At 49.7% G+C, this 24333-nt stretch overlaps 2 protein-coding genes across 2 annotated transcripts in view; one reads left to right on the top strand and one right to left on the bottom strand.

Moving 5' to 3' along the window:
• TDRD10 (tudor domain containing 10) overlaps nt 1-13493 on the top strand; it is a 56121-nt gene extending 42628 nt beyond the window's left edge. Inside the window, exons 7-13 of the mRNA XM_081224314.1 lie at nt 7117-7159; nt 7817-7907; nt 8726-8873; nt 9140-9285; nt 9515-9669; nt 12902-12972; nt 13180-13493. Coding sequence (XP_081080440.1) covers nt 7117-7159; nt 7817-7907; nt 8726-8873; nt 9140-9285; nt 9515-9669; nt 12902-12972; nt 13180-13212 — 687 coding nt within the window. The 3' untranslated portion in view covers nt 13213-13493. The remainder of the gene's footprint in view (nt 1-7116; nt 7160-7816; nt 7908-8725; nt 8874-9139; nt 9286-9514; nt 9670-12901; nt 12973-13179) is intronic.
• Nucleotides 13494-15368: 1875 nt separating this feature from the next.
• Nucleotides 15369-24035, bottom strand: UBE2Q1 (ubiquitin conjugating enzyme E2 Q1). The gene is made up of 13 exons (XM_081225535.1): nt 23595-24035; nt 21221-21325; nt 20782-20886; nt 20101-20151; nt 18369-18509; nt 18060-18144; nt 17731-17791; nt 17449-17539; nt 17280-17338; nt 17150-17198; nt 16774-16869; nt 16333-16399; nt 15369-15863 (listed from the first exon to the last, which is right to left on the bottom strand). The coding sequence occupies exons 1-13, from the start codon at nt 23919-23921 to the stop codon at nt 15832-15834; spliced, it is 1269 nt and encodes a 422-aa protein (XP_081081661.1). The 5' UTR covers nt 23922-24035; the 3' UTR covers nt 15369-15831.
• Nucleotides 24036-24333: the final 298 nt, after the last annotated feature.

Genomic DNA, 24333 nt, shown 5'->3' with positions numbered 1-24333 from the left:
ATTGATTCCTTCTAGTGTACTTTTCATTTCAGTTATTTTATTGTTCATCCCTTTTGTTTGTTCTTTAATTCTTCTAGGTCTTTGTTAAACATTTCTTGCATCTTCTCGATCTTTGCCTCCATTCTTTCCTGAGGTCCTGGATCATCTTCACTATCATTATTCTGAATTCTTTTTCTGAGAGGTTGCCTATCTCCACTTCATTTAGTTGTTTTTCTGGGGTTTTATCTTGTTCCTTCATCTGGTATAAAGTCCTCTGCCTTTTCATTTTGTCTGTCTTTTTGTGAATGTAGTTTTCCTTCCACAGGCTGCAGAATTGTAGTTCTTCTTGCCTCTGCTGTAGTGTTTTTTAAGTGTATCTCTTTGTATACCTTTTTAAGTGGTTGCTCTAGATGTTATATATACATAGCATAGTCTATGCCTGTTGACTTTACTGGTTTGAGTTAAGTATAGAAACCCTACATCTCTTTACCCTCCCCTGCTTATAATATAATTTTCTTAAATATGTCCTCTGTGTTCATTTAGAACCATATTGGACAGTTACAATTTTTATTTTAACTGTCAAACATAATTTAGAAAACTCATGAGAAGAAAACCTATTGTACTTACCCATATTTTTTCTTACCATGTTCTTTCTTACTTTCTGATGTTTCAAGGTTCCAGTAAAGTCAGCCACCTCTGAAGCTACCGGTTTTCACAGCTTTGCCTATTGTGGTAGAACTATCAGCCAAAGGACCAGGGAGTGGGAGAAGCTCCAGACTGACGCACCTTAGTCTCATATTCTTATCCAAGCACCTGTAGTTTTCTGTTGTTGTTGTTTTTTAACAGATACCCTGTTTGTTGTATGCTTCTGTTCAATTTCCAGAATACTGAAATGGTTGTTTTTGACAATTTTGTCAAATTTTATAATAGCTTTTGGGGGAGAGGATTTATCAATCGAAATATTTTGTAGTATTGTTTTAGAGAAGAGTAAAGGCAAAATGAGAGGATCAGTGGTGCAACATATACATGCAGGAAGAGTTCAGGTCAACATGGGAGAGAAAATATCAAATGATATAACAAAGTCTCCCAGGAGTGAAGGATATGTTTTTAGTTTGAAAGCAACCATTGAGTACCCAGGATAATGACTGGGAAAATAAAAACCTACACCAAGACACATTATAGAAATATTTTAGAGTATTGGATAAAGCTTCAGAAAGAGAATCCACATTGAAGGGTATAGGATTGGAATGTGTCATTGAATTTTGTAGGAAGATAATGTCTAACCCCAAATCTGTTCTTAATTAAATTACTCTAGAATGAAGGTAGAACAAGGACTTGTTCACAAATGTAGGGTCTCAAAAAATGTACGTCCCATGTAGCTGTTCTCAGAAAGCTATGGAGGGATATGCTCCAATACAATGAAGCAATAAGGCAAAAAATGAGGGAAACTGGGAGCAGGAGGTCCAACCCGGGAGGGGGACCTGAGACTTCCCAGATGATGACAAAGGGGTAGAACACTTGTTATACAGCACTCAGTCCAGCCAGAGCAGGATGATGTGAGGCTCCATGGTGACATTTGTATGAAGAAAAGTATAAAATCGACTGGAGAGGTGTTATAAAGAGCCATTGGAGGGTGTGGGAAAACTTAGCCAGAGATTTAAGGAAGTCCAAGTAAATGGAGGGGAAAAAAGGAGCAGTTAATTCCTGGAGAAGTTTGTATAAGCATAAAAGTAATCATAATACATACTTTTTTTAATATTAAATTTTTAAAAAAATATTTATTTATTTTAATTAATTATTTTGGCTGTGCCAGGTCTCAGTTTATGGCACGTGTGATCTTTGTTGTGGCATGCAAACTCTTAGTTGCAGCATGCATGTGGGATCTAGTTCCCTGACCAGGGATTGAGTCCGGGCCCCCTGCATTAGGAGCACGGAGTCCTACTCACTGGACCACCAGGGAAGTCCCATTAATATTCAAGTTTTAAAAAACATTTCATAGGATGTAACTTGATTCAGCAGCAATTGGTATTTATATAGTCACATAATAATGAGAACACTGGACAGTTTGAGCAGGGAGCGACATAACCAGATTTCACAAATGTACACTAAAAAATCAACTATTGAAGTATTACATAAAATGAACCCGTTTTAGGTGTACAGTTTGATGAAATATGACAAGTGTATGCAGCCATGTAACCACCATCACAAATATAGACCATTTCAGTCACCCAAAATGTTCTCTTGTGCCCTTTCCTAGCTTTGTGCCCTGCAGGCAGTGACTGACCTGCTTTCTATCACTTTAAATGAGATTTATCCTTTTTAGAGTTTGGTGTAAATGGAATCATGCCATATGTGCTTCTTTGTGTCTCGCTTCTTTCACTCAGCAGAATGTTATTGAGATTCATCCATGCGGTCGCACCATCAGCAATTCTTTTGTTATTGCTAAGTGGTATTCTCTTGTATGGATGTGCCACCATTAGTTCATCTATTCACCGAGATTTAGGTTTTAAAGGGACCCTGTAGAATAGACTCCAAGGGCCAGAGTGGAAGCAGAAGACCTGTCTCAGGTGGTCCAGGTAAGAGATGCAAGTGTCTGTTACTCCAGCCCCAGTGCCATTCCCCAAACACACCAAGCACATCCCCACCTTAGGGCTTCAGGTGTTCCCAGCCGGAAGGCTCATCTCCCAGGTGTCTGTGGGTTTGCCTTCTCACTTCATTTAGACGTCTGTTCAGCCATCACTCCCTCCCCCACCCCTGCCCACTTGTCCCCTCTCCTTGACTTGCGTTTCTTCTTTGCCCTTATGGTCATTGACCTTATACCTCTTTGTATACTTCTTGTCTGCTGCCCCCACCAAGAGTGTGAGCTTCATGGTGGCCATGTCTAGAATGTACGCATTTTATAAATATGTGTGGAGTGACTCAGTGTGACTCCCTAAGAACAAGGTCTGTGTCTGTCCTCTGTGAAGTACAAGGTGTGGTACTGGGTGGCAGTCGAGGGTTAAAGCTGTAAGTGTTAAATTTCCATGTGGATGTGCCCTTCAGGTGACTCCAGGTGCAGTTCCCCAGGTAGAGACAGGGCCTTAAAAGTGATGGCCAGGGTGACCACAGTGGGCCAGGGGTGTGGCAGTGAGCAGTCTCAGGGAGGCCACCACTTTTCTGAGTGTCATGTGAGGCCTGTGCCCCCCACCCCCAAGTACTGGTTGGAGAGCTTCTCCCTGGTGTGCAGGGGAACCGGATGGGACCCTCCCCCAACCCCGCCCCCAAAAGCCTTCTGGCCACTGACCTTTGTGTGCCCTGTGTTTTCTCCCCCACTGGTGGGACTCACCAGCATGATTCTGGACCAGGCCACCTCTTGGAACGCTTGACCAGCTGGTAGTAATGTCCCAGAACAAAGTGAAGAGACCATTAACAGCTGTTGATTGATTGGGCATAGAGTAACTGCTTATAGCAACAATAGAACTTAATTAAAATCTGCTGGTTTGGCAGCTACTGAGGTGCTGCCTTGATCTCTGTAGCTTTCAGGTGGCCACTTCTGTGCTGCAGACATCCTGAAATTTGAGGTTTGTTTTTGGATGATGTGTCTGCTGTGGTGGTTGAATGATAATTGTATAGATTTTCCTCTGAAACTTAATTTCACAAACTGGCAAAACAGGCTTGTTATATTTATCTCTTAAATCATTAGGGAATAATAATTAGACCCCAAATGGTTTTAAATGTTTCTGTATTAATAATAATTTTTAGCCTGAAACCACTGCTGATAATTGGTTCTTGGGATTGGTATTTGGAACTGTCTTAGGAGATTCTAAATAAAAAGGCACCTTCTGTGCTTGGCTAGAGGACAGTTTTTAACACTGTCACTTTGCTTTGTTGTAGGTAAACAGCAGGGGCAGAATGGTTTAGCGTGGAGATTTGATTTGGGCCCCATCGGTCGACAGTGGTAGTTCACTCACGGAGGGCTCACTCTGCAAGCTGTGTTCTGATCGCTTTGCTGTGTGAACCTGTTTAAATGCAGCAGTAGGTCCTGCTACTCTCCCATCCTGCAGATGGGGACACCAAATAACCAGGCCAAAGTTAAGGAGCCAGTCAGTTCTGGAACCAGGATTGGAGCCCAGTCTGACTCCAGAACGTGCACTCTTAACCTCTCTTATACTGCTTCCATTTATTAAGCACCTATTTCATGTCGTGTCCTGAACAGATACTGGCCCCACTAAATCCTCACATCAGGTGTGATTCATGGTATTGAAGAGGAAGCCAAGGCTTAGATTAAGAATTTGCCCCAGTTCATTTCTCCTCTCTCCCTCCTTCCTTCTCTTTTTCTTCTCTCTGTCACTTTCTTTCACATATATTTACTAAGAGCTTAATATGTATCAGACACTGTTCTGGGCCCTGGGGTTACCTCAGCAGTGAAGGTAATTGTCAAAAGACAGATGTGATTCACATTCTCATAGTGTTTAAATTCCAGTGGAAAGACACATATAGTGAACCAATAAATAAGTGAATAAATAAGAAAATGCCCCCCCCCGCAAAAAGAGAGAGAGAGAAAAAAAGAAAATGTCAGATGGTATTACCAACCAGGGTTCTTGGCATCCTTAATCAATAGAAATTGATAATGGGCCAGACAAGAAGTCCACACAAGGCGTTATTGGGGTCCCTCCTGCAGCAGCGGGGGAGTGAAAACAAGCAACAGGTTCCCTTGCCAGTTCCCCGAGGCAGGGAGAGCTGGTTCCGTATACGGGGTGAGGGGAGGGGTGTGTCCAGCGCTCGGGCCAGAGGGGCGCTTAGGAGGTCTGCTCACCCCTTTGGTGATGGTGTATGCAGGGGGCTTGCGCAGTACCCTGCTTTTGCTCCCGGCTCTTCAGAAGTGGCAGTTGGGTTTTGGGTTTTCCGTCTTTTTTGTATCTTTGCCCCGACTGCACATGCACGCAGTTATTTTTAGTTCCTTATAGTTTCCTTGTATTTCGTTGCTTGAGGAGATGTGTGCCCAGGTACAAGCACGGCAGCAAAGGGTCCCAGGGCCCAGCCTGTCTCAATAGTAAGTACCAGACAGAGAACTGAAATAAGGTGATGGGATAGAGAGGAGAGGGGTCACTTAGATGATTCTTAGGGAGTCCTCTTTGTGAGGAAGTGACCTCTCAGCTGACCTCTGGATGACAAGTCAGCCTACCATGGGTAAGACCAGGGAAAGAACATTCCAGACAGAGGGGCCACCTACGAATGCCTCAGAGTGTGACATGGGGGCAAAAGGGGTAAGCGGGCAGAGAAGAGGTAAGTGGGAAGGAGGGTAGATCATGGCGGCATTGGTGAGCCCACCTGGAGACTTGGAGTTTTATTTGTAAGCACAATGGGAAGGTGTTGGAAGGTTTTAATCAGGTGAGTGATGTGATGTGATTTTGGTTTGTAAGAGGTTGTGTTGTCTTCTGGGTGGGGACTGGATTGCAGGAGGCTGTGTGGCAGCGTTTTTGGACACGGTTGTTACGGTCCTGGTAAGAGATGGTGATGGCTAGTATTGGGGTGGTAGAGATGGAGAGAGAGGAGTATGTGGGTTTGGGTGTGTTTTGGAGGAAGAGGCGGCTTGACTTGCTGATGAATTTGATGCAGAGCTAAATAGAGAGATGAATTTGGCCTGAGCCGCTAGGTAGATAATTATGCAGCTTACTAAAATTGAGAAAGCCGAGGTGAAGCAGCTTGCGGGGGGTCCGTTTTAGACATGCTGAGTTTGTGTACCTCTTGGTTGGCCTGTCAAGGAGGCGTCTCCATGTTGGAGTTGAATTCCACAGAGTCTTTGGGGCTGGAGATCGGGGTTTGGGAGTCTGTGGTCTGTTGTTGATACCTAAAACCGTGGAGCTGGAGATGACCTTGGAGAGAAGGTAGATGGAGGAGAGGACCACGTCCTGCGTTGTGCCAGCATGTATTGGTTGAGCTGAAAAGGGCCAGCTAGGGAAAGAGAGGGAAAACCAGATGTGTGCAGTGTCAAGGAAGCCCAGAGAAGAAATGTTTCCTAGAAGAGGGGATGGGTGGGATGCTGCCAGTAATTTCAGAACGGAGGACATGGAGGATTTGGCAACACAAAGACCATGGCTGAGCCCGTGCAGAGCCATTTCAGGGAGGCCTGACTGGAAGGAGACAGGACTCTATAGACACCCCTTTCAGTGAAGGGAGCAGAGAAAGGTGGTCGCCAGAGGGGCTGGGGGGCGAGGCAGGGTCTTTGCAAACATGGATAATGGAGCATGTTTGTTTCCTGGTGGGAGGTGTCCACCAGGAGAGAGACGGCAGTAGAGGAGAAGGGGCGTGGCTGCAGGGGTGTTGCCCTCCAGAAGGCAAGACAGTGCCAGCCCCAGAGCCAGACCCTTCTGAGAAGGTAACGGAGGGATGGCAGGGAGGGCGGGGCTGGGGGGCGGCGGTTTGGGTGGTGAGAGGATGAGAGGGGCCTCCCATCCAGTTGCTTCCAGTTTTCTCCTGATGAAGAGGCAGGTTCATAGGGTGGGCGGAGGGTGGGGAGTACGGAGGGTTTGAAGAGAGGAGGGGGTGAGGTGTTGTCCATTGGAGGAAAGGAAAGGAAACTCACTAGGGGCTTACCATGGGATTGTGGCATGTCCATTTGAGAACAGTGGCCGCATGTGTTCTCAGGTAACAGTCAGCAGGGAGTGGGGTAAGCAGCGAAGCGGCAGGGCGGGCAGATCCGTGGGTGTAACCAGGGCGGGGGATTTTCCAGGTGTGGACGGTGGAGCAAGGGAAGCCAGCGTGGGTTGAGGGCTGCAGGATTGTAGTCTTTCTGTCTCCACCCAGCCCTGCTGCCAGAGTAACCATTTCCATCTGTTTCTCCCCTAAGAAGTGCCCGCAGGGGCCTCCCGGGCTAAGCAGTGCTGGGCTTCTGCGCCTGTAGGTACCGACGAGCACCCCCGGCAGCACCTCCCTCCCTCCTCCCTTCCTGTTCCGCGAACCTCTTGTCTTTGGTTGACTCAGGACCCCCCCGAGAGAAAGGAGAAAGTGGAGGGAGCCCCAAAAGTCAGCTGAAGCCTGTGTCTGCACAGGGGCTGTTGCTGCACTGTCTCCAGATCTGCTTGGAGAGACTCAACCTGTAAACCAGTGAAACGAATACTACTATGCCTGAGTGATACCTTTTCTTTTTCTCCCTAGGGTTTGGAGAAGGCCTCTGGTCAAGGATTTGCTAGAACCACTGGTGAGATCCTGAGCTGCCATCTGTTCCCAGGACATGTCTTTGCAGCTCCTGATTCACTTCTCCCAGCCTCCCTTCCAGCTTTGTCCCATGCTGACCCCTCAGTGTAGGAAATATCCCTTTTTATTCCTCTAGAATGCTTTCTTTTAATTAATTTATTTATTAATTTTTATATTTTGGGGGGCTGCATTGGGTCTTCATAGCCGCACGAGGGCTTTCTCTAGTTGCGGTGCGCAGGCTTCTCGTTGCGGTGGCTTCTCTTGCTGCAGAGCACAGGCTCTACGCTCATGGGCTTCAATAGTTGTGGCTCGCGGGCTCTAGAGCGCAGGCTCAGTAGTTGTGGCGCACGGGCTTAGTTGCTCCGCGGCATGTGGGATCTTCCTGGACCGGGGCTCGAACCTGTGTCCCCTGCATTGGCAGGCGGACTCTCAACCACTGCGCCACCAGGGAAGCCCAGGATGCTTTCTTGATTAAAGAATGTCATCCAGCAAACCCTCCCCACCCAGCTGAGGATGTGGAGGCCGAGACCTAGAAGGATGTAGCTTCACTTCCCATCTCATCCTGCCCTGAGGGTGGGGCCAGGGCCTTCTGGGGGGCAGGTGGGGTACGGTCCTCTGAGACAGCCCTGGTGCCTCCAGAACACAACCTTCTGCTTTCCAGCTTGTACACAGCTCACTCCTAAAGCTTCTGTTGACCCCTGTAAGACAGAGAAACCGAGGACAAGCATCTTTGCAGTTCCCATGGAAATGAGGTGAGCGGAGGTGTAGAGAGGCCGCTGGCAAAGGACAACCGTAAACGTCTGCTCAGTCCCTAGAGGGTGGCGGCAGGGATGGTACTGGGGCGGGGGATAAAGTTTTCAGGAACTCCTGCGTCAGACCCAGGCTCTAAGGCTGTGACCCACAGTGACTTACACAGTCTGTCTCCATTTCTGTACGGTGATGGCCTGTGACTCTCCCCTACCCTGGACGCCATGAGATCGGCATGTCCACCACATCTTCTGCTTTAACGGCAGACACCATTCTTAATGTCAGGGATGCCAGCCTATTCTGTTTGACTTGAAATGCTATAGGATGTATGTTTTTTGTTTCGTTTTTCTAAAGTGGCAGGTCTGCCTTTCTAACCATGTGTGACTTAGGTGATAGAGTTAGTGGAGTGGTGGGATGAGGTGTGGCATGTGCTTAAACACAGGGAGGGGTGGTTTGGGCGTTGCAGACGTGTCCTGCATTGTGGACGGTCCAAACTTGCATCACTTGCGGTTCATGAATCACTCAGCCAGGCCCAAGGTCAGCCCAGTGAGGGCTTTTGCCCATCTCTCTCTGGAGTTCCCTGGTGTGTTTTTATTTCCCTCTGCCTCTCCCCTTCCCCAAACTCTCCAACCCCTGTGTCCCCTGGTGTGGTGCTTCCTTTGCTCTGCATTATGATTACTTGGGCACTTGTCTTGTTCCCACCCTGGGGGGGGGTGTACAGCCCTCTTCTCAGGGTGACTCCTGCCCAGCATCCTCCAGGACAGGTGTTGGTGAATCACTCCTGTGTTCACTCCCTTCCCTTTGTTCCCTGTTCTTCCTGCAGAGGGTCCTTCTTGGTGCTGCTCTTGAGGGAATGCTTCAGAGACCTGGGCTGGCTGGCCACCATCCACAGCATCGGCGGGGACGTGGGGCTGTTGGTGACTAGTATTGTCCCTCAGACCCCCTTCTTCTGGGCCATGCATGTCACGGAGGTACAGGCTTGTTGGTGGTCCTCTTGGGCTTCGGTGCCACCTCATGGGGCCCTGCTGGGGTAAGCGTGGTGATGGGGGCCCATCGGCGGTGGACATCCAGAGTGGCCGCACTCTGATCCCTGGTTGAGCCTCATTCTCTCTCCCATGTCATACCTTCAGTTCCCTTGGGGTGGATCAGCGGTGCTAATGTAACAGGTGACACCTGCAGAGACAGACGTGCAATGTGGGGTAGGCAGCGAGGCCCATGGCGTTTGTACCGTCCACAGACGCTGCACCAGGACATGCAGGCGCTGTTCAGAGCCCTGGCCGAGGCGGAGGAGCAGCAGCCCTACCTGCACGACTCGGCTGTGCGGCGCGGGACCCGCTGTCTGGCCGAGTACCAACTGGGTGATTACGGATGGGCCTGGAACAGGTGTGTGCCAGGCAGGGCTGGAGGTTTGCTTCTCCATTCTCTGGACTCTTGTTTCTTTGCTGCTGCTTCCTCTCTCAAGATATCTCTCCTCTGATCACCTCTCCGTCCAAGGTGGGGAACAGCGTAGGAAACTCTCATTCCTCTTAGCCCAGACCTTCAAGCCCTCTCCGTGGGGGCTGCTGTGCGTGCCACCAGGTGAGACAAGCCTCCTCTCCCTCCCTCTGGCCAGGTGCTGGGTGCTGGACCGAGTGGACTCCTGGGCTGTTGTCATGTTCATCGATTTTGGCCAGTCGACCACCATCCCGGTGCAGTCCCTGCGCAGCCTGGATGATGACGACTTCTGGACCATCCCCCCGCTGGCTCAGCCATTCATGCTGGAGAAAGGTAGGGTGCCCTCCACCCTCCTGAGCACTCGGAGACAGGAGATGCTGCGCGCGCCTCTGGGACCTCGGCGGGAATGGCATCCGGGGCAGCCGAGGCCTTCAGGATGCCTGCCCTTCAGCCTCTATTCTTTTGATCTCGCCCCGGTTTTCGGCATCTGCCCCTTGCAAAGCTGCTTCTTGAGAACTGTTTTTCACACCTGGTCTCTCTGAGCAACAAGATCTGGAAAGGAACCTCAGGTGCTGCCCGAAGGCCGAGTTCTCTGGGTGGAGTGAGGGGAGGGCAAGTCTCCCAGTCTCGCTTCTGCCAGAGTGGCTCAGCTTCCATCTGTTTCATGTACATTGAGTTTTGCTTAAGATTTCTTTAGAGAAGCATTCTGTGTAGAAGAAAACTGGAATTTGAAGACCAACCATGGGGGTTAGAGCATTTGGACTCAGTATCTCCCCCGATGTGCTGTTTGTTACTTTATTTTTTTCTTTTCCTTTTTAAATTGAAGTATAGTTGATTTACAATATTGTGTTAGTTTCAGGTCTACAGCAAAATGATTTAGTTATACATATATATATATTTTTCAGATTCTTTTCCATTAGAGGTTATTACAAGATATTGACTATAGTTCCCTGTGCTATACAGTAAATCTTTATTGTTTATCTATTTTACGTATAATGGTGTGTATCTATTAATCCCATACTCCTAATTTATCCCTCCCCTCCCCACTTCCCCATTGGTAACCATAATTTTGTTTTCTATGTCTGTGAGTGTGTTTCTGTTTTGTAAATATGTTCATTTGTAGTATTTTTAAGATTCCATATATAAGTGATATATAATATTTGTCTTTCTCTGTCTGACTTACTTCACTTAGTATGATAATCTCTAGGTCCATCCATGTTGCTGCAAATGGCATTATTTCATTATTTTTTGTGGCTTCTTTATGCATTCATCTGTTGATGGATGTTTAGGTTGCTTCCATGTCTTGGCTTTTGTAGATAGTGGTGCTATGAACATTGGGGTGCATGTATCTTTTTGAATCAGAGTTTTTGTCTTTTCCGGATATATGCCCAGGAGTGGGATTGCAGGATCATATGGTAGTTCTATTTTTAGTTTTTTAAGGAACCTCCATACTGTTCTCCATAGTGGCTGTACCAATTTACATTCCCACCAACAGTGTAGGAGGGTTTCCTTTTCTCCACACCCTCTCCAGCATTTATTGTTTGTAAACTTGGTGAAATGGCCATTCTGACTGGTGTGAGGTGATATCTCATTGTGGTTTTGATTTGTATTTCTCTAATAATTATCGATGTTGAGCATCTTTTCATGTGCCTGTTGGCCATCTGTATGTCTTCTTTTTTTTTTTTAATTTATTGTTTTGGCTGCGTTGGGTCTTTGTTGTGTGGGCTTTCTCTGGTTGCGGCGAGCGGGGGCTACTCTTCGTTGTGGCGCGCTGGCTTCTCATTGCGGTGGCTTCTCTTGTTGCGTAGCACGGGCTCTATGCATACTGGCTTCAGTAGTTGTGGTGCACCGGCTCAGTAGTTGTGGCTCACGGGCTCTAGTGGACAGGCTCATTAGTTGTGGTGCATGGGCTTAGTTGCTCCGCGGCATGTGGGATCTTCCCAGACCGGGGACTGACCTCGTGTGCCCTGCACTGGCAGGCAGATTCTTAACCACTGCGCCACCAGGGAAGTCCTGTATGTCTTCTTTGGAGAAATGTCTATTTAGGTCTTCTGCCCATTTTTGATTGGGTTTTTGTTTTTTTGATATTGAGCTGTATGAGCTGTTTGTATATTTTGGAAATTAACCCCTTGTTGGTCGCATCATTTGTAAATATTTTCTGCCAGTCCATCGGTTGTCTTTTCGTTTTGTTTATGGTTTCCTTTGCTGTGCAGAAGCTTTTAAATTTTCATTAGGTTCCATTTGTTTATTTTTGCTTTTATTTTTCTTGCCTTGGGAGACTGATCTAAGAAAATATTGCTACGATTTATGTCAGAATGTTTTTTGCCTGTGTTCTCTTCTAGGAGTTTGATGGTGTCATGCCTTACGTTTAAGTCTTTAAGCCATTTTGTGTTTATTTTTGTATATGGTGTGAGGTGGTTGTTACTGTAGATCCAGGCACCTGTGGAGCCTCAGTTTCTAAACCCTTGAAACGGAGAGGCCCCTTCTTTGCTCTGCCCCTTCTCGAGACTGGGGCTTAGGTGAGATGTGAAAGAGTGAAAGAATGCTTTGTGGGCTGAGGAGGAGAAGTGGACGTGAAGAAACACACATACACACAAAATAAGATGGAAAAGCACCTCCCCAAAGTGCAGGGCCAAGCCTCCCTGCTAGGCTGATGGGCACCACCCAGAGGTCACCTTGGGTCATTGCATGAAGAGGGTCCCTGCTGCTCGGCCTGGTTAATAATGCCAGCAGACAGGGCCTGGGAGCTTCTGGTGGGCTGAACCTGACTGCTTGGGTGTTGGAGGGTGGCCCAGAGTAAGGAGCCCCTGCCCCAAAGAGCAGCTCCCAGCCTGTCAGAGGGGCCAGAGTGTGCAGCCCAGATATAGGGGTTCTCAGCTCTTGTGTGGACTTCGAGATGACCCCGAGGCCAGGTGGGCAGGTGTACAATTTTTCTCCCTTTATGGATGAGGAAAATAAGCCTCAGGAAAATGAAAGGGACTTCTTCACGTTTCACAGCAAGAAAATGGCATAGCTGGGGGTGGAACTGAGGTCTGACCCTTGATAGGAGCCAGTTTCATGCATACAAACAGTCCCGGAGTTTGGCGGGGTGGCGGGAGCTGAGTAAGGGCAGATGTCCTGGAGAAAGGTGAGTGTCTGACCAGCGCCCTGCCCTGCCTTGTCCCAGCAGGTAGGAATGTGCACTCGTCATGGTAAAAAGGCTCTCTGCCTTTTAACCTCCATCTCTCCAGCCAAAACTCTCAGAGCAGAGTTGAGTGAACAGTTTTCTGTCTCCAGAATTTCCATTAGGGAATGTAAAATCCCAGATCCCTGTAATTATTTTAACAACAATAATGCCTTCTTTTACTTGCTCTTACTTTGCCCTCCCCTTCTCCTCCCTCTGCAGTGCTATTATCTCACGATATCCTGGCGGCAGGGAGTGAGCACTAACTAGCAGAGACCTGTCTGCAGGACCTGGTCTGCAGCCAGAACACTTTCCTGCAGCCCCGGCTTCTCACTTCCCTCCCTTGCTCCTTCTGCCTGACCAAGTGCCACCAAGGTTTTGTTGTTGTGTTTTGTTTTACAGATATTTTGAGTTCATGTCAGGTTATCCATCGCATCCTCAAAGGGAAAATCACTGGTGCTTTGAACTTGGGGGTAACTGCTGTATATCTACTGTTCCCCTCCCCTCCCCTCCCCTCCCCACCCCAGCGTCTCAGCTGCAGGCCCTGGCCTTGGCCTGGATGCTGCGGGTTTACCTGTTACTCCCTTAGAGGAAACAAACTGAAGTTGTCCAGGGGTTGTTGGGTGGACCACCTGGGGGCAGTCCTTCCTTCCCAATCAGATTTTCTCTTTCTCTTCCAGTCGCACATCCTGAAGTTTGAAGAGTTTAAATAACATGGCTACAATCGGCATGTTTCTTCTCTTGTCTACATTCAGCCTGCTCTACCCTTTCACTCTTGAGGCCTTGGGGGTGAAAAAGGCCACAGCGATGCCCAGGATTAATTGGATTCCCCTTTGCCTTTCCCCCAGCTCACTTCTCAACTTGTCATGTGCCTTCCGTCCCCCAGCTCAGTGTGAACATTTGAACCAAACATGGGAAGCTTCCATGAGGTTGAAAGTCTGATGTAGCCAGTGTATTCTTTCCTGTGTTTCTTCTTTGTACCCTCAGAGCATGATATAAGTTGACCTGACAGATTCTGGAGAATGGAGGGGCCCACTGATTAATTTTCCTGGCATTCTGTTGTAGAATCAGGTAGGGGGCATTTAAACATTGATGCATCACCTTGGTGAATAAATGTTGGCATGCTTCACGTTTGGGGTGATTGATTCCTCTGTCTAGCCACCCCTCCCCAGTGCTGCCCTCTAAAACCAAAGCAGCGAGACTGGGAAGCTGCCGTGTGCCGGCCGTGCGGACACTGCCTGGGATATAGATGCACACTTGCATAGGCTATAAGTTTTGTTTCCTTTCTTTTTGCCTTCTTAGTGGACAGAACATTGGTTCAGGGTGATGTGGCCTTGATTTTATTTATTTTTTTAATGCTGTGTAACTTCATTAGCAGCCTAATGTAAGGTTATGAAAGGGACTGTTAGGTTTGACAAGAAAAGTGGAAGACTTTCTTAGAGTTGGTGTTTATATAGCTATAGCGCACAGGAGCTGGTGCTTCCCTTTACATCAGGTGAATGTGGATCCCATTATTTCTTTAAATAATTTGATTAGAGCCAAACTATTTAAATAATTTTATTTGTTTCATCCTTTGGTAGATGAGAAAAATACATTACAAAATACATTATACTGAGGACAGATCACAGTACACATTACTAAAAACACAATCTACTTTCCAGCCAGGGCTGGTGATAAGTTCAGAAGAACGCCTCGGAGGCCTTGAAAACCAGATTTCAGCTTCATGAAATGAGTTTCCCCCTTGGGTCCCCTCTTTATCTCCACCTCAGAATAAATTAGCACCCTGTATCAGGTGGGTGTGGTGGGGTAGGAGCAGCATTGAGTGGGACTGGTGAACTCTCCGTCCACCTGAAGCAGCAAAACATTAAAATCCCAGTGTTAAAATTGCTGTGTCAAACAAAGCATTACAGAACTCTGGCATCTTACAGGTTCCCAGATGGCTGTCCTAAGTCTGGTCTTTCTAAGATGAGTGTCTTCACTTAGCCATCCCTGGCCTCTGGCGTTTGTCACCATCCAGTCTGTAGGCAGAGTAGGTCCAAAGAGGCTGCCTCTGCCTCTAAGCAAGCTCACTGACCAGGAGAGGCAGGCAGCACATAACCACATGCAAACAGTATGCCTGTACTTTTAAATAGCAGGAACAGAGATGGCACCTACGGTTCAGCTCAGCAGACTCCCCTCCCCAGCAGTTCTCAGAGCCTGAGGTAAGGACGCAGGCACACAGGCCAACCCCCTTAAAGCTGACCCTTTCCAGTAGGACCCACCTTATGAGTGCCTTAAAAGAATCCAGTCTCCAAGCCACACGGCTCCTCTTTGATAAGACCAGATGAAGCAAGAGACGGGAGGGGGGAACAAGGGAGCTACCAACCATCACCCTTCAGTGCCACTTGCTGGGAGGGAGGGGAACCAGTGAACACTGGAGTGTTAGCTACACAGCATGTTGCTGAGACCAGAAAGGTCACATACATGCTTGAGACTCTGCCCCCATCCCTACTCAATTCATTTGAAAGTAGTTCTGTGAAGCAGCTTCTTAGGCCTCCTTTATATTTTTTTCTTAGAAATTTGAAAACATGTGACTAGAATAGTAGTCCTAAGAATAAAGGTCGTCATTTCAGCCTACTACTTTGTGGTTCAGCAGGCCAGGCTCTGCATTCCCAGGGGTACAAGTGCTGGTCACTCCAGAGGCCTTCAGGGGCGAGCCAGGTGCGTGCTTCAGCTCCACCTTTCTCTGGCTTTAGCAGCGAAGCGCAGCCCCTCATAGCTACCAAAGCCACGGAGGACCTGGTGCCCCTCCCCCACTGCTCAAGTAGTTCAGGAGTGGGGGTGGGGTGGGACGTGGGGATAAAAATAAAGATGAGTCAAGACCAGCATCTTCAAATTAACAAACTGTAATTGTTTTCCCAAAGATACATTTTTTTTTTCATACACATCCATCATACACTGTAACCAAAAAAAGCAGTGTACATGAAATAAGAGAAAATAAATTAAAAATCCATAGCATAGGTAAGGAGGCTCTAGTCTGGAGCACAGCTGAGTTTCCAGCAATATAAGGAGGCTCGAAAGTTTCTTTTATAAGAATGCCTGCTAGCAAGGGTTCCAGCCAGGTGGTTGGTTGGTCTGTAAGTCAGTCTTGAGTACTTGAAACAGTTCTGTGTTTGTTTGTTTTTTTCCTTAGCGTTTAGAATAGCCATCATTGTCCTGCAATAGGCAGAGCTATCACGTCCAGGAAAAATGAGGGGGGGAACCACAGAGGCAGCGTGAGATCCAAATACAGCATTCAAAGGTAATTGGTCCAGTGGTGCCTGGGGAAGGAAGAAGGGGATGGCACTCCCGGGTTAGCCATCTTCCTTCGGGGGTGTGTACCAGCCTGCAAAGAAACCGAAGAAAACCGTGAGGTGGAGGCTGATGTCCACCCTCCCGGCCCCAGTCACCGAAGACGTCTCCAGGGTCAAAGGTGAAAAGTCTAGAAAGGGCTCCCCAGTGCGGGGAGAAGGTGTATGGGAAGGTAAGAAACTGCCTACCTGGAGATAATAAGGAAAGGGAGAATGATGCGCCCAACCTGAGATGACCGCAGAGTGAGATGAGCTTTCTCACAGGGAGGTGGGGAAGAGGGGCAGCACTGAGTCTACCGGCGCTATGGACCGCTGGTGCTTTACTGGAGAAGAGGTGGCAGACGTTAGCCTCCACCTCACTGACTTCTTTGGAGAACAGGGGCAGGTGCTGTGTTAATGGGTGGTAAACGCTCGGAAACCAAAAGGGGTTCTTGCTGTTTGGCTGGAAGTGGAAACCTCAGGCTTGGCAAAAGTCCAGATCTTGAGTTGTGGTGCCAGCCTCACCGTTTTTTTCGTGGATCTGCACCAAGGACTTGTAGGACTGCTGTGCTCTTGTCAGGCTGTATTGAGACTGGGGAGAGGAAGCCACTAAATCAGGCCACCAAGCAAGGCCACCTGTGGCCTTGTTGCCACCCAGGAGTCCCAGCTCCCAGCGCCATGCTCTGCTGACACACTAAATACCTTCCACCTGGGAGGTCCCCTCAGGGCACAATCCCCTAGCTTTCCCTTTCCAGACCTGCACCCTCCCCAAAGTCCTAGGCTGCCCCTCAGACCAAGGCCCTGCCCCTGTTCCCACTGCGGGCATCCTAGGCCCACTCATCCGATGCTGCCAGCCCACAGATTTTATCCTCTCAGTCCCTAAAAGAAGGCCACCTTGGCCTCCTAGTGGCCTAACGCGTGTAGGGCTCCAGCCAGTCCCACCAGGCCCAGGTCCAGGCTCCTTACTTTGTTGGCTCCAAACTGCACTCGTGCTTTTCCCTTCACCAGTGTGGCACTGATCTGCATGATCACTGACTCTATTGAGTAGGCACTGCTCCAGCCCTAAGTAACAACAGGGACAAAGCAAACAAGTCAGGAGAGTTTCCAGAGAAACCTTACGCTTGTTCTCCAGAGAGCAGCTGCACCTATAGAAGGGCCCCTGCCCTTCACTCCCAGAATGGCCATCACCTGTTTGCCCAGGTCAGTGGGTACAGGCCCTGCGAGGCAGAATGAAAGGGCCACGTTGTGCCCATCGCCCAACGCGGGGGGGTGGGGGAGGGTGGTTAAAGCTCAGCCTAGCCCTGCCCAGGCCAGCCAGGCCAAGAATGAGAGACAGGCTCACCTGCTTGGTGAGAAGTTCCATGCAGATGGCACCTCCGCCCAGAACATACCTGTAGAAGAAAGGTTAGTCAGCTGTGACTGGCAAAAGCTCCCCACCCTTCCTCACCCTCTGCCCTTACTGAGCTACTCACCCTCCGGACAGGACTGGAGACACAACCCTGACAAACGGCGGGTCAAAGGGAAAGTTATCCTGAGGGAGACAGAGGCAACGATCAGGGAGGGGAGGCCAGTGCCCTCTGCAGCACTGTAAGGTGGAGAAGGAAGCCTAGGCCAGGAACGGACTTGAAAGGAAGACCTTACTTTAAAAGAAAAGTTTAGTAGGATGAAGTCAGCTCCTTCTTTCTCTTTGAGGATCTGGAGATCGTTGTGCAAAGCGCTGTCCTGGTCAACTCTAGGAAGCAACGAGTTCAGGCTCAGCTCCAGGTCCAGCTCAGGAGCCTCGAGGCTCCCACCAACCCTGGGCGAGCAGCAGAGGGCCAAGCCACTGCCCACGCCCGCTCCCTGGGACGGCCCCGGAGACTCCCACCACAGTGGCTCCACTCACTATTCCACTTCTTTTCCAATCCCACAGTTCCCACTCACTTGAGGAGTTTGACATTCCAATCATACAGACTGTCATTCACGAGTTCGACTGCATAGTTTCCTGGAAGGAGGGAAGAAGGTGGGTGTCATTAGATGATGGTCCAAGTGGCGAGTGGTCCCCGATGCAGATCCCTCTCTCATGCTGAGAGAAAAAAAGGTCAAAGGCTCCAGGTTCACCCCAGATAGACATGCATCCAATCTAAGCCACTGGAGTGGGGGTGTTCTGTCCTTGGCCTGAAAACTTCATAAGCATCCGTGCATCTGCTGCCACCATCATGTCCTTCTTTATGAGAAGCTCGTGTTCAGAACCCTCTCTGAGGCAAACTCACCGCCTTTGAAACTCTGTGATCGGTATATATCCCTGAGCTCCTTCATCAGCCGGTCAGTAGCCTGCACCGAGCCAGACACCACACCCTACAAGGGAGGGATGGAGGACAGAACATCTCACGGTCATGTGCTTAGAAACACCATACTAGACCTCAGGGGCAGTCTGGCAGCCAGGATTTAGGCAAGGATGAGGCACACCCATAACCCACCCAAAAGTGGATTCTGTTCCCCAGACTGATACTCGATGCCTACCACCTCCCAGCCAGCACCAGCCGACCCCTTGGCCCAGCTTCTCCCTAGAGGGCACGTACATTTAAGTAATCTTGCCTCTGGTTCTTTTTAATTTTCTCTAGTATGGCCAAGTTTTCTTTTCCGATGCCGTCATCTTCAGATTTCTTACCCTCAGCTGGCTCTTCTTCTTTCATTTCATAGTGATCTAGGTCTTCTGTGTCCTGGGGGAGGTGTGGGGTGGGAGTGGGATAGAAGAGGAGAGAAACCAACACACGTTGTGGAGAGGGGCCATCGCCTTCCCAGTCCCACTGGACCTAGAGCTGCAGGTCAAGGAACAGTAGTCTATCTGGCAGGCTAATGAGTAAAATACCCTTTCCACTGCTGGAAGACTCCCAGTCCCATTCCCTCCACAGTCTAAAGGCTGTGTCAAATCTCTCCTCCTATTCAATTCTCAAGCTGCAGAGCCGCGTAAGGGCCTAGGGAAAGCGAGCAGGCTCAGCTCTCTTGTTCCCCAGACCTACCCTGCTCCAACCATCCCTAAAGCTCTCCCTTGGCAGCAGAAACTCTTCCTTAATTCCTAGAATGACTTTGGCCTGACGCTGTGACTCAAAGCTCATGTTTCATCAGGTGACTTTTGTACCCAGGAGTTCCCAGGACTCCAGGTCTAAAGGAGAAAGCCGGATCAGAAATCTCCTGCCTTCCCAAGTGCTGGGCCTGATGAGGTATGCAGAGGTACCCAGTGCCAAGATGGAAATAAGGAAGGAGGTCCAGAAAGGCAGATGGTAGAGGTCAAGAACAGAATTAGTCCCTATTTGCCCTGCTCTAAGTGAGGAAGTAGTTCACTGTACATGGGGGAGGAGCCTATAGCCAGGATTCAGCCCCTCTCAGTCAGACTTGGGAGGGCTGTCCGCTGTCTGAGAGGAGAATGTTTCAGGTATCCCCAGCCCTTTGTGAGGCTTAAGACCCTGACAGAGTTACAGAAGTTGCAGAACCTGGGATGTTAATTCAGTGCAGAGAAACAAAGTGATCAGTGATCTCACTCTAGCAAGATACGTTAATACTAACCTCCTAATTACTACATTAGTTGTTGATATCTACTGAATGTTTAATTATAGGTCAGATACCATACTAGATGCTATACACACTAGCTCAATTTAATTCGTATAACCACCATGCCGTTATTCTATCACTACCCCCATTTTACAGATGAGGAAGCTGAGGTCTAGGTGAGGTTAGTTATTATGCCCAAAGTCACACACCTCTTAATAGAGCTAAGATGTGAATCAAATTCTGACTCTGAAGTTCAAGTTCTTAACCATTATGTTATATTCTGCAAAAGTATGTTTTTAGAGACTATATCAGGTAAATTATTTAGCATTTATCATGTACTGAATGGAGCATTTTACATGCAATCCCTTATTTAATCTTAAAGACAACCCTATGTAGTAGTTGTTATAATCACATTTTATAAATAAGGAAAACTGCAGCTTAGTGAGAGTAGGTAAAATTCCGCAATCAAGAGAGTTAGGAGATACAAGATGCCAGCTCAGGTCTGACTACAAAGCCATCTGCGATTAACTTCTTGACTATTCAGTATAAACAGATTTGCACTTAACTGTCTTCAGTGGTTGGATATGGGTGCCCTGTCTCCTCCTCTACTACACTGCTGTTCCTCCAGGTCAGTAAATCTGTCTTTATTTCCTTTGGTATTTTTCTCTCCCCAGGTCTAGACTGGAGCTCTGTACACAGTGGAGACTCAATGCTGCTGACGGAAAGAGCTTCCTACCAGTGCCGCCTTGGGTGGAAGCCTACCTCAGGCATCTCTTCATCTTCATCTTCCGAAGATACATCTTCCTGTGTACACTGCAGTGGGGAGGGAAAAGAGGGAGGTCAGACCCTGGTGGTTTCCTAGAATGCAGCCTCTGACCTACTCCCCTGAGCCTCTGGGTCTGGAAGCTGTGTGCCTGGCCATAATGCTACCAGCCTCTCCATCAGCCAGAACTGAGTGGAAGCAACAGCCTAGGGAATGACTTCACTACCAGCCCATTATTCCTCTACCACCATATGCCAAAGAATAAAAGAGAAGCACAATGGCTGTTTCCGTCACCTAACTCACAAATCCCAGTTTTATCTCCTCAAGAACCCCTCCTTTACTAAATCATGTCTAGACTGATACTGCATTCTTGGGTCTTAACAAGGGACCTCGGTCCCCAATGGCTACCTACTGCTAATGGTAAAAATCCCCCCCTCATCCCCCCATGAGGGATGATCCTGCCCAGAAGAGTGAGTTTTGATCAGAGAGGTGAAGCTACTAGTGCCCCATTTAGCTAGATTCCCACCTGGAGAAGAGGCCAAGAATCATGATATGTGTACGTGTTTGGAGTAGGGCTGGAGAGAAACTACTGCAGGTTCACCTGAAGTAACATGCATTTTCTGAGTGCTGTCTGTGGGGCAACTCTGCATAACAGGGTCCAAAGCCCCTCCATCGCTCACCTGCTCTGCTGGCAGGGGCTGATCCAGCATCTCCACATCTGGATGCTGAGGGAGGTTATAGAGTTTACACAGGTCGGAGATGATCCTCTTCAGATGCTGCAATAGCTGGGGGTAGGGGACCATAGTGACATCAAACACTCCTTCCCCACTCCAATCTGGACAGGTACATAGGTGAGCTCTTGTCTCAGCCCCCAAACCGGTAACTAGTTCTCTAAAACTCAGACCATACGGCCATGGGGAGGAGCTTAGGGGACGAACCCTGGGACTGGTGCAAGGCTCTCCCTCTGGTTTCAGGAAGCAACTCCCCTAAGACGTCTGCCTCAAATGTACAGGCTACTGCACCACCCATTTTCCAGAGACATCTTTCACAGGATGTTTTTATGGCATGGGTGTCACAGCAGGAAAATGCACTCCCACCTCAACACCCTGGCCCCCTCACCAAAGTATTCCCTTTCTTTATGTCCACCAGCCTCTCCAAGACAGCAGCCAAGTTAGGGTCATCGGACTCCACTGACCAGATGGGGGGCACAGCAGGGTATGACTCCTAAGGGGAAAAGAGCAGGGAGAGCAGTCAAGATGGGAGACTGGGGAAAGCTAGATTTTGCCTGCCTTCCATGCACCAAGACTTCTAGCCCCTTTGCTCTCCACCATCCCCCCCGCCCCTCTCCCCCCAAACACACACATACAAGCCCAGCGCAGCAGGTCATTATCTAACCAAGCAGCTTCCCAACAAATCCCAGACCAGGAGAAAAAGTCCCTGGGAGGACCCTTTCCAAGAAGCCCGGTCCCTTTCTTTATTTTCTCGAGAGTAAACATCAGAGAAAGCAGCAGAGCCAAACCCTGCTAACAGTGAGGGAGACTTCCTATCTCCTGTGCTGCCTCTACAAGTTCCAGACCTGAAGTTCTCCCACACCCAACACAGAGGCCCCTGACCCTCCTTAACCAGTTGAGGAAGGGATCACCTCATCACAATCACAATGACAGAAAAAAAGCAAAGACCACAGATTACTTTCATTTTAGCTGGGGAAGGAGGGATTAGAAACTAGATTATGTCTCCAGAACCTAAACGTAAAAGGGTAACAGGAAGAATCTTCCCACCTCACTCCCAACAGAACCCCTCAAAGGCCACTTCTCCCCACCTCTCCCTTGGGAAACTGCCACCCTCTCAGTCCAGGCGTAGGCTGTAGGGCTCCACATGGCAGGCTGGGAGAAAGAAACCTACGCTACTAACATTCCCAGCATTCCTGAGCCACCGGTGCCAAATGCAGCCTGACCAGACTCCCCCTCTGCCCAAACCAAGGGGGCCAGTTCAGGCCAAGTCTTCTTTATAGGGGCCACAGAGAGTCTGACTGAGAATCTTCTAACTAACCTCCTTCCAGGGACAAAGACAGTAAGTAGATGGCCTCTGGCAACTGGGAGGGCAGATAGAAGGGGGCAAACCTACCCTTAAGGAATTGGAAGCATAATTCAGGTACAAAATCGACACCTGAAGTTTCCACATATGCCGAGGAAACCTTATCCTCTTCTACCAGGGGTCTTAACTCTGCCATGGCTCTAATCCTCAATGCTGGAGGAAAACAAATTATCAAAGATGCTCAAGTCTTCAGCTCATGGAACCACACCGAGTCCTTCAATCTCAACTTTTTAGTACGAAAAAAGATGGGAGAGGAAAATGGAACACACGAGTTTTGGGGGCGTGGGGGACCATCCAACCCAAGCTGAGGCTTGCCTCACCAAACCTTGACCTGGTTTGATGGAAGAAAGGGATAGAAAACAAGAACCATGTAAATTGAATTCAGGCCCCAAAGTGCCACACAATTCACAAGTCTGTCTTTCCCCAGACTACTCCCATTTGCAGTGTGCCTGCCTGGATAAGTACTGTCTCCTGGCTTGCTATCCAGTGCTCCCAGCAGGGCGAGAACACTATCACACCAGGGGGTATCAATCACTGTAAGTGCTATACCATGCGGTATCAGGCATTCCCAGATTATCAGAGGCCAACCCTCTTCACAGGATGTTTGAGGGTAGCCTAGGCAGGAGAGGTAAGGTGTCTCCTAGTCCTGCACGCCTAGGATGGAATGATGTTCGCTGGGAGAAAAGGAACTGTTACCGCCCAGAATAAATGGGACAGCCCTTGCACATCACCATCATTAGCAGGAAAGGCAACAACCCAGGGCAACTGGAGATATCCATAGAGAACAGGAGGGGAGTGGCAGCTACCAGCTGGGGCAAAAGGAGGAGAGTTAGAGGTTACACCAGAATAAAAGGGAATCCAAAGGAGAGGAAGAAGAGGAGTCACGAAACTGCAAACCATCACTTGGTAAAATTCAGAGAGCAAAGAGGAGTTGAATGAGAGATGCCTGGGCAGGGATCTCACAGGTGGCCACGTCCTAAATCAAAGGTACTACTGAGAAGGGGGCATCACTGAAACCTGCAGAGGTCCAAGCCAGGTCCTTCCAGCTAAGGTCAATGCAGAGACATGGAACCTTAAGATGACAGTGGTGGGGACAGGGGCATTCCCAGGGGTCAAGGTAAAGTCGTGAAGTAGCCAAAATGAGCCAAAATCATGAATCTTGGGATGTGGGTGGGTTAGTGAAAAGGGGTAGTCGAGGCGCCATATGTCGGGGTGTCCCTGACCATGAAGAGCAGAGATTCTGGGTGCACAGCAGAAACAAATGTAACCTGGAGAAAAGGAGCCGAGCCCAGAGAGGGGATTCGGCCTCCCAGGTCTTTCGAGAGCAAAAAGCTGTGTGGGGTGATCCTGAGTCCCAGACAAGAGCCCCCCAGAGACGCGCACGCGAGGGTATCCTCACCGTGATGTTGCAGTGGATGCGGACGGGATCCCCAGGCACCGACCCCCGTGGGGGGAGATGCGGTCCGGGCGCGGCCCCCGCCCCGGCCCCTCCGGCCCCAGCCAGCAGGAACTCGCAGCTCAGCTCGTCCAGGCAGGCGCTGGCAATGCGGAAGCGCTCGTGGCCGCGGTGGAAGATGGACTCGAGCAGCTTCAGCTCCCGCCTCAGGCAGGGCCCCGGCCCCGGGCCCCCCCCCGGGCCGCCCCCGGCCCCCGGCGCCGCCCCCTGGCCCCCCAGCTGCTGCCCCGGCCCCGGCTGCTGCTGCCCCTGCGGCTGCGGCTGCTGCATCCTCCGCTCCGCTCCGCTCCGGGGCCGGCGGGCCGGGAGCCTCCGGCCTCCGCTCCGGGCTCCGCCGCCGCCGCCGCCGCCGCGGTCCGCACTTCCTGATCCCCCCTTCGCCAAGATGGCGCCGCCGCCACCTCCGGGACAGGGCCCCCCCGCTCCGCTCTCCGGCCCCCCCAGCCGCCGGAAGCCGCGCACCCCTCCTCCTCCTCCTCGGCGGCCCCGCCTCCGTCCCCCTCACGTGACCTCGCTGCTCTGACCTCCCTCACGTGACACCTCTCTCCTTCCCGCCCCCTTGTTCTCCCCTGCCACCCTCCACATGTGACCGGGGGCTTCGGGCTCGCAGCTTTCAGCGCCTCAGTGCGTGTTTACGTACGGCGTACGTGCGTGCGAGCCACGGCTCTCGCCGCCTCTCCCC

The sequence above is a fragment of the Mesoplodon bidens genome (genome assembly GCF_964165515.1).
Source record: "Mesoplodon bidens genome assembly, chromosome: 2".
NCBI classification, from domain to species: domain Eukaryota; kingdom Metazoa; phylum Chordata; class Mammalia; order Artiodactyla; family Ziphiidae; genus Mesoplodon; species Mesoplodon bidens.
The sequence above is the reverse complement of the archived record's forward strand: the minus strand, read 5'-3'. Positions and strand labels throughout refer to the sequence as shown.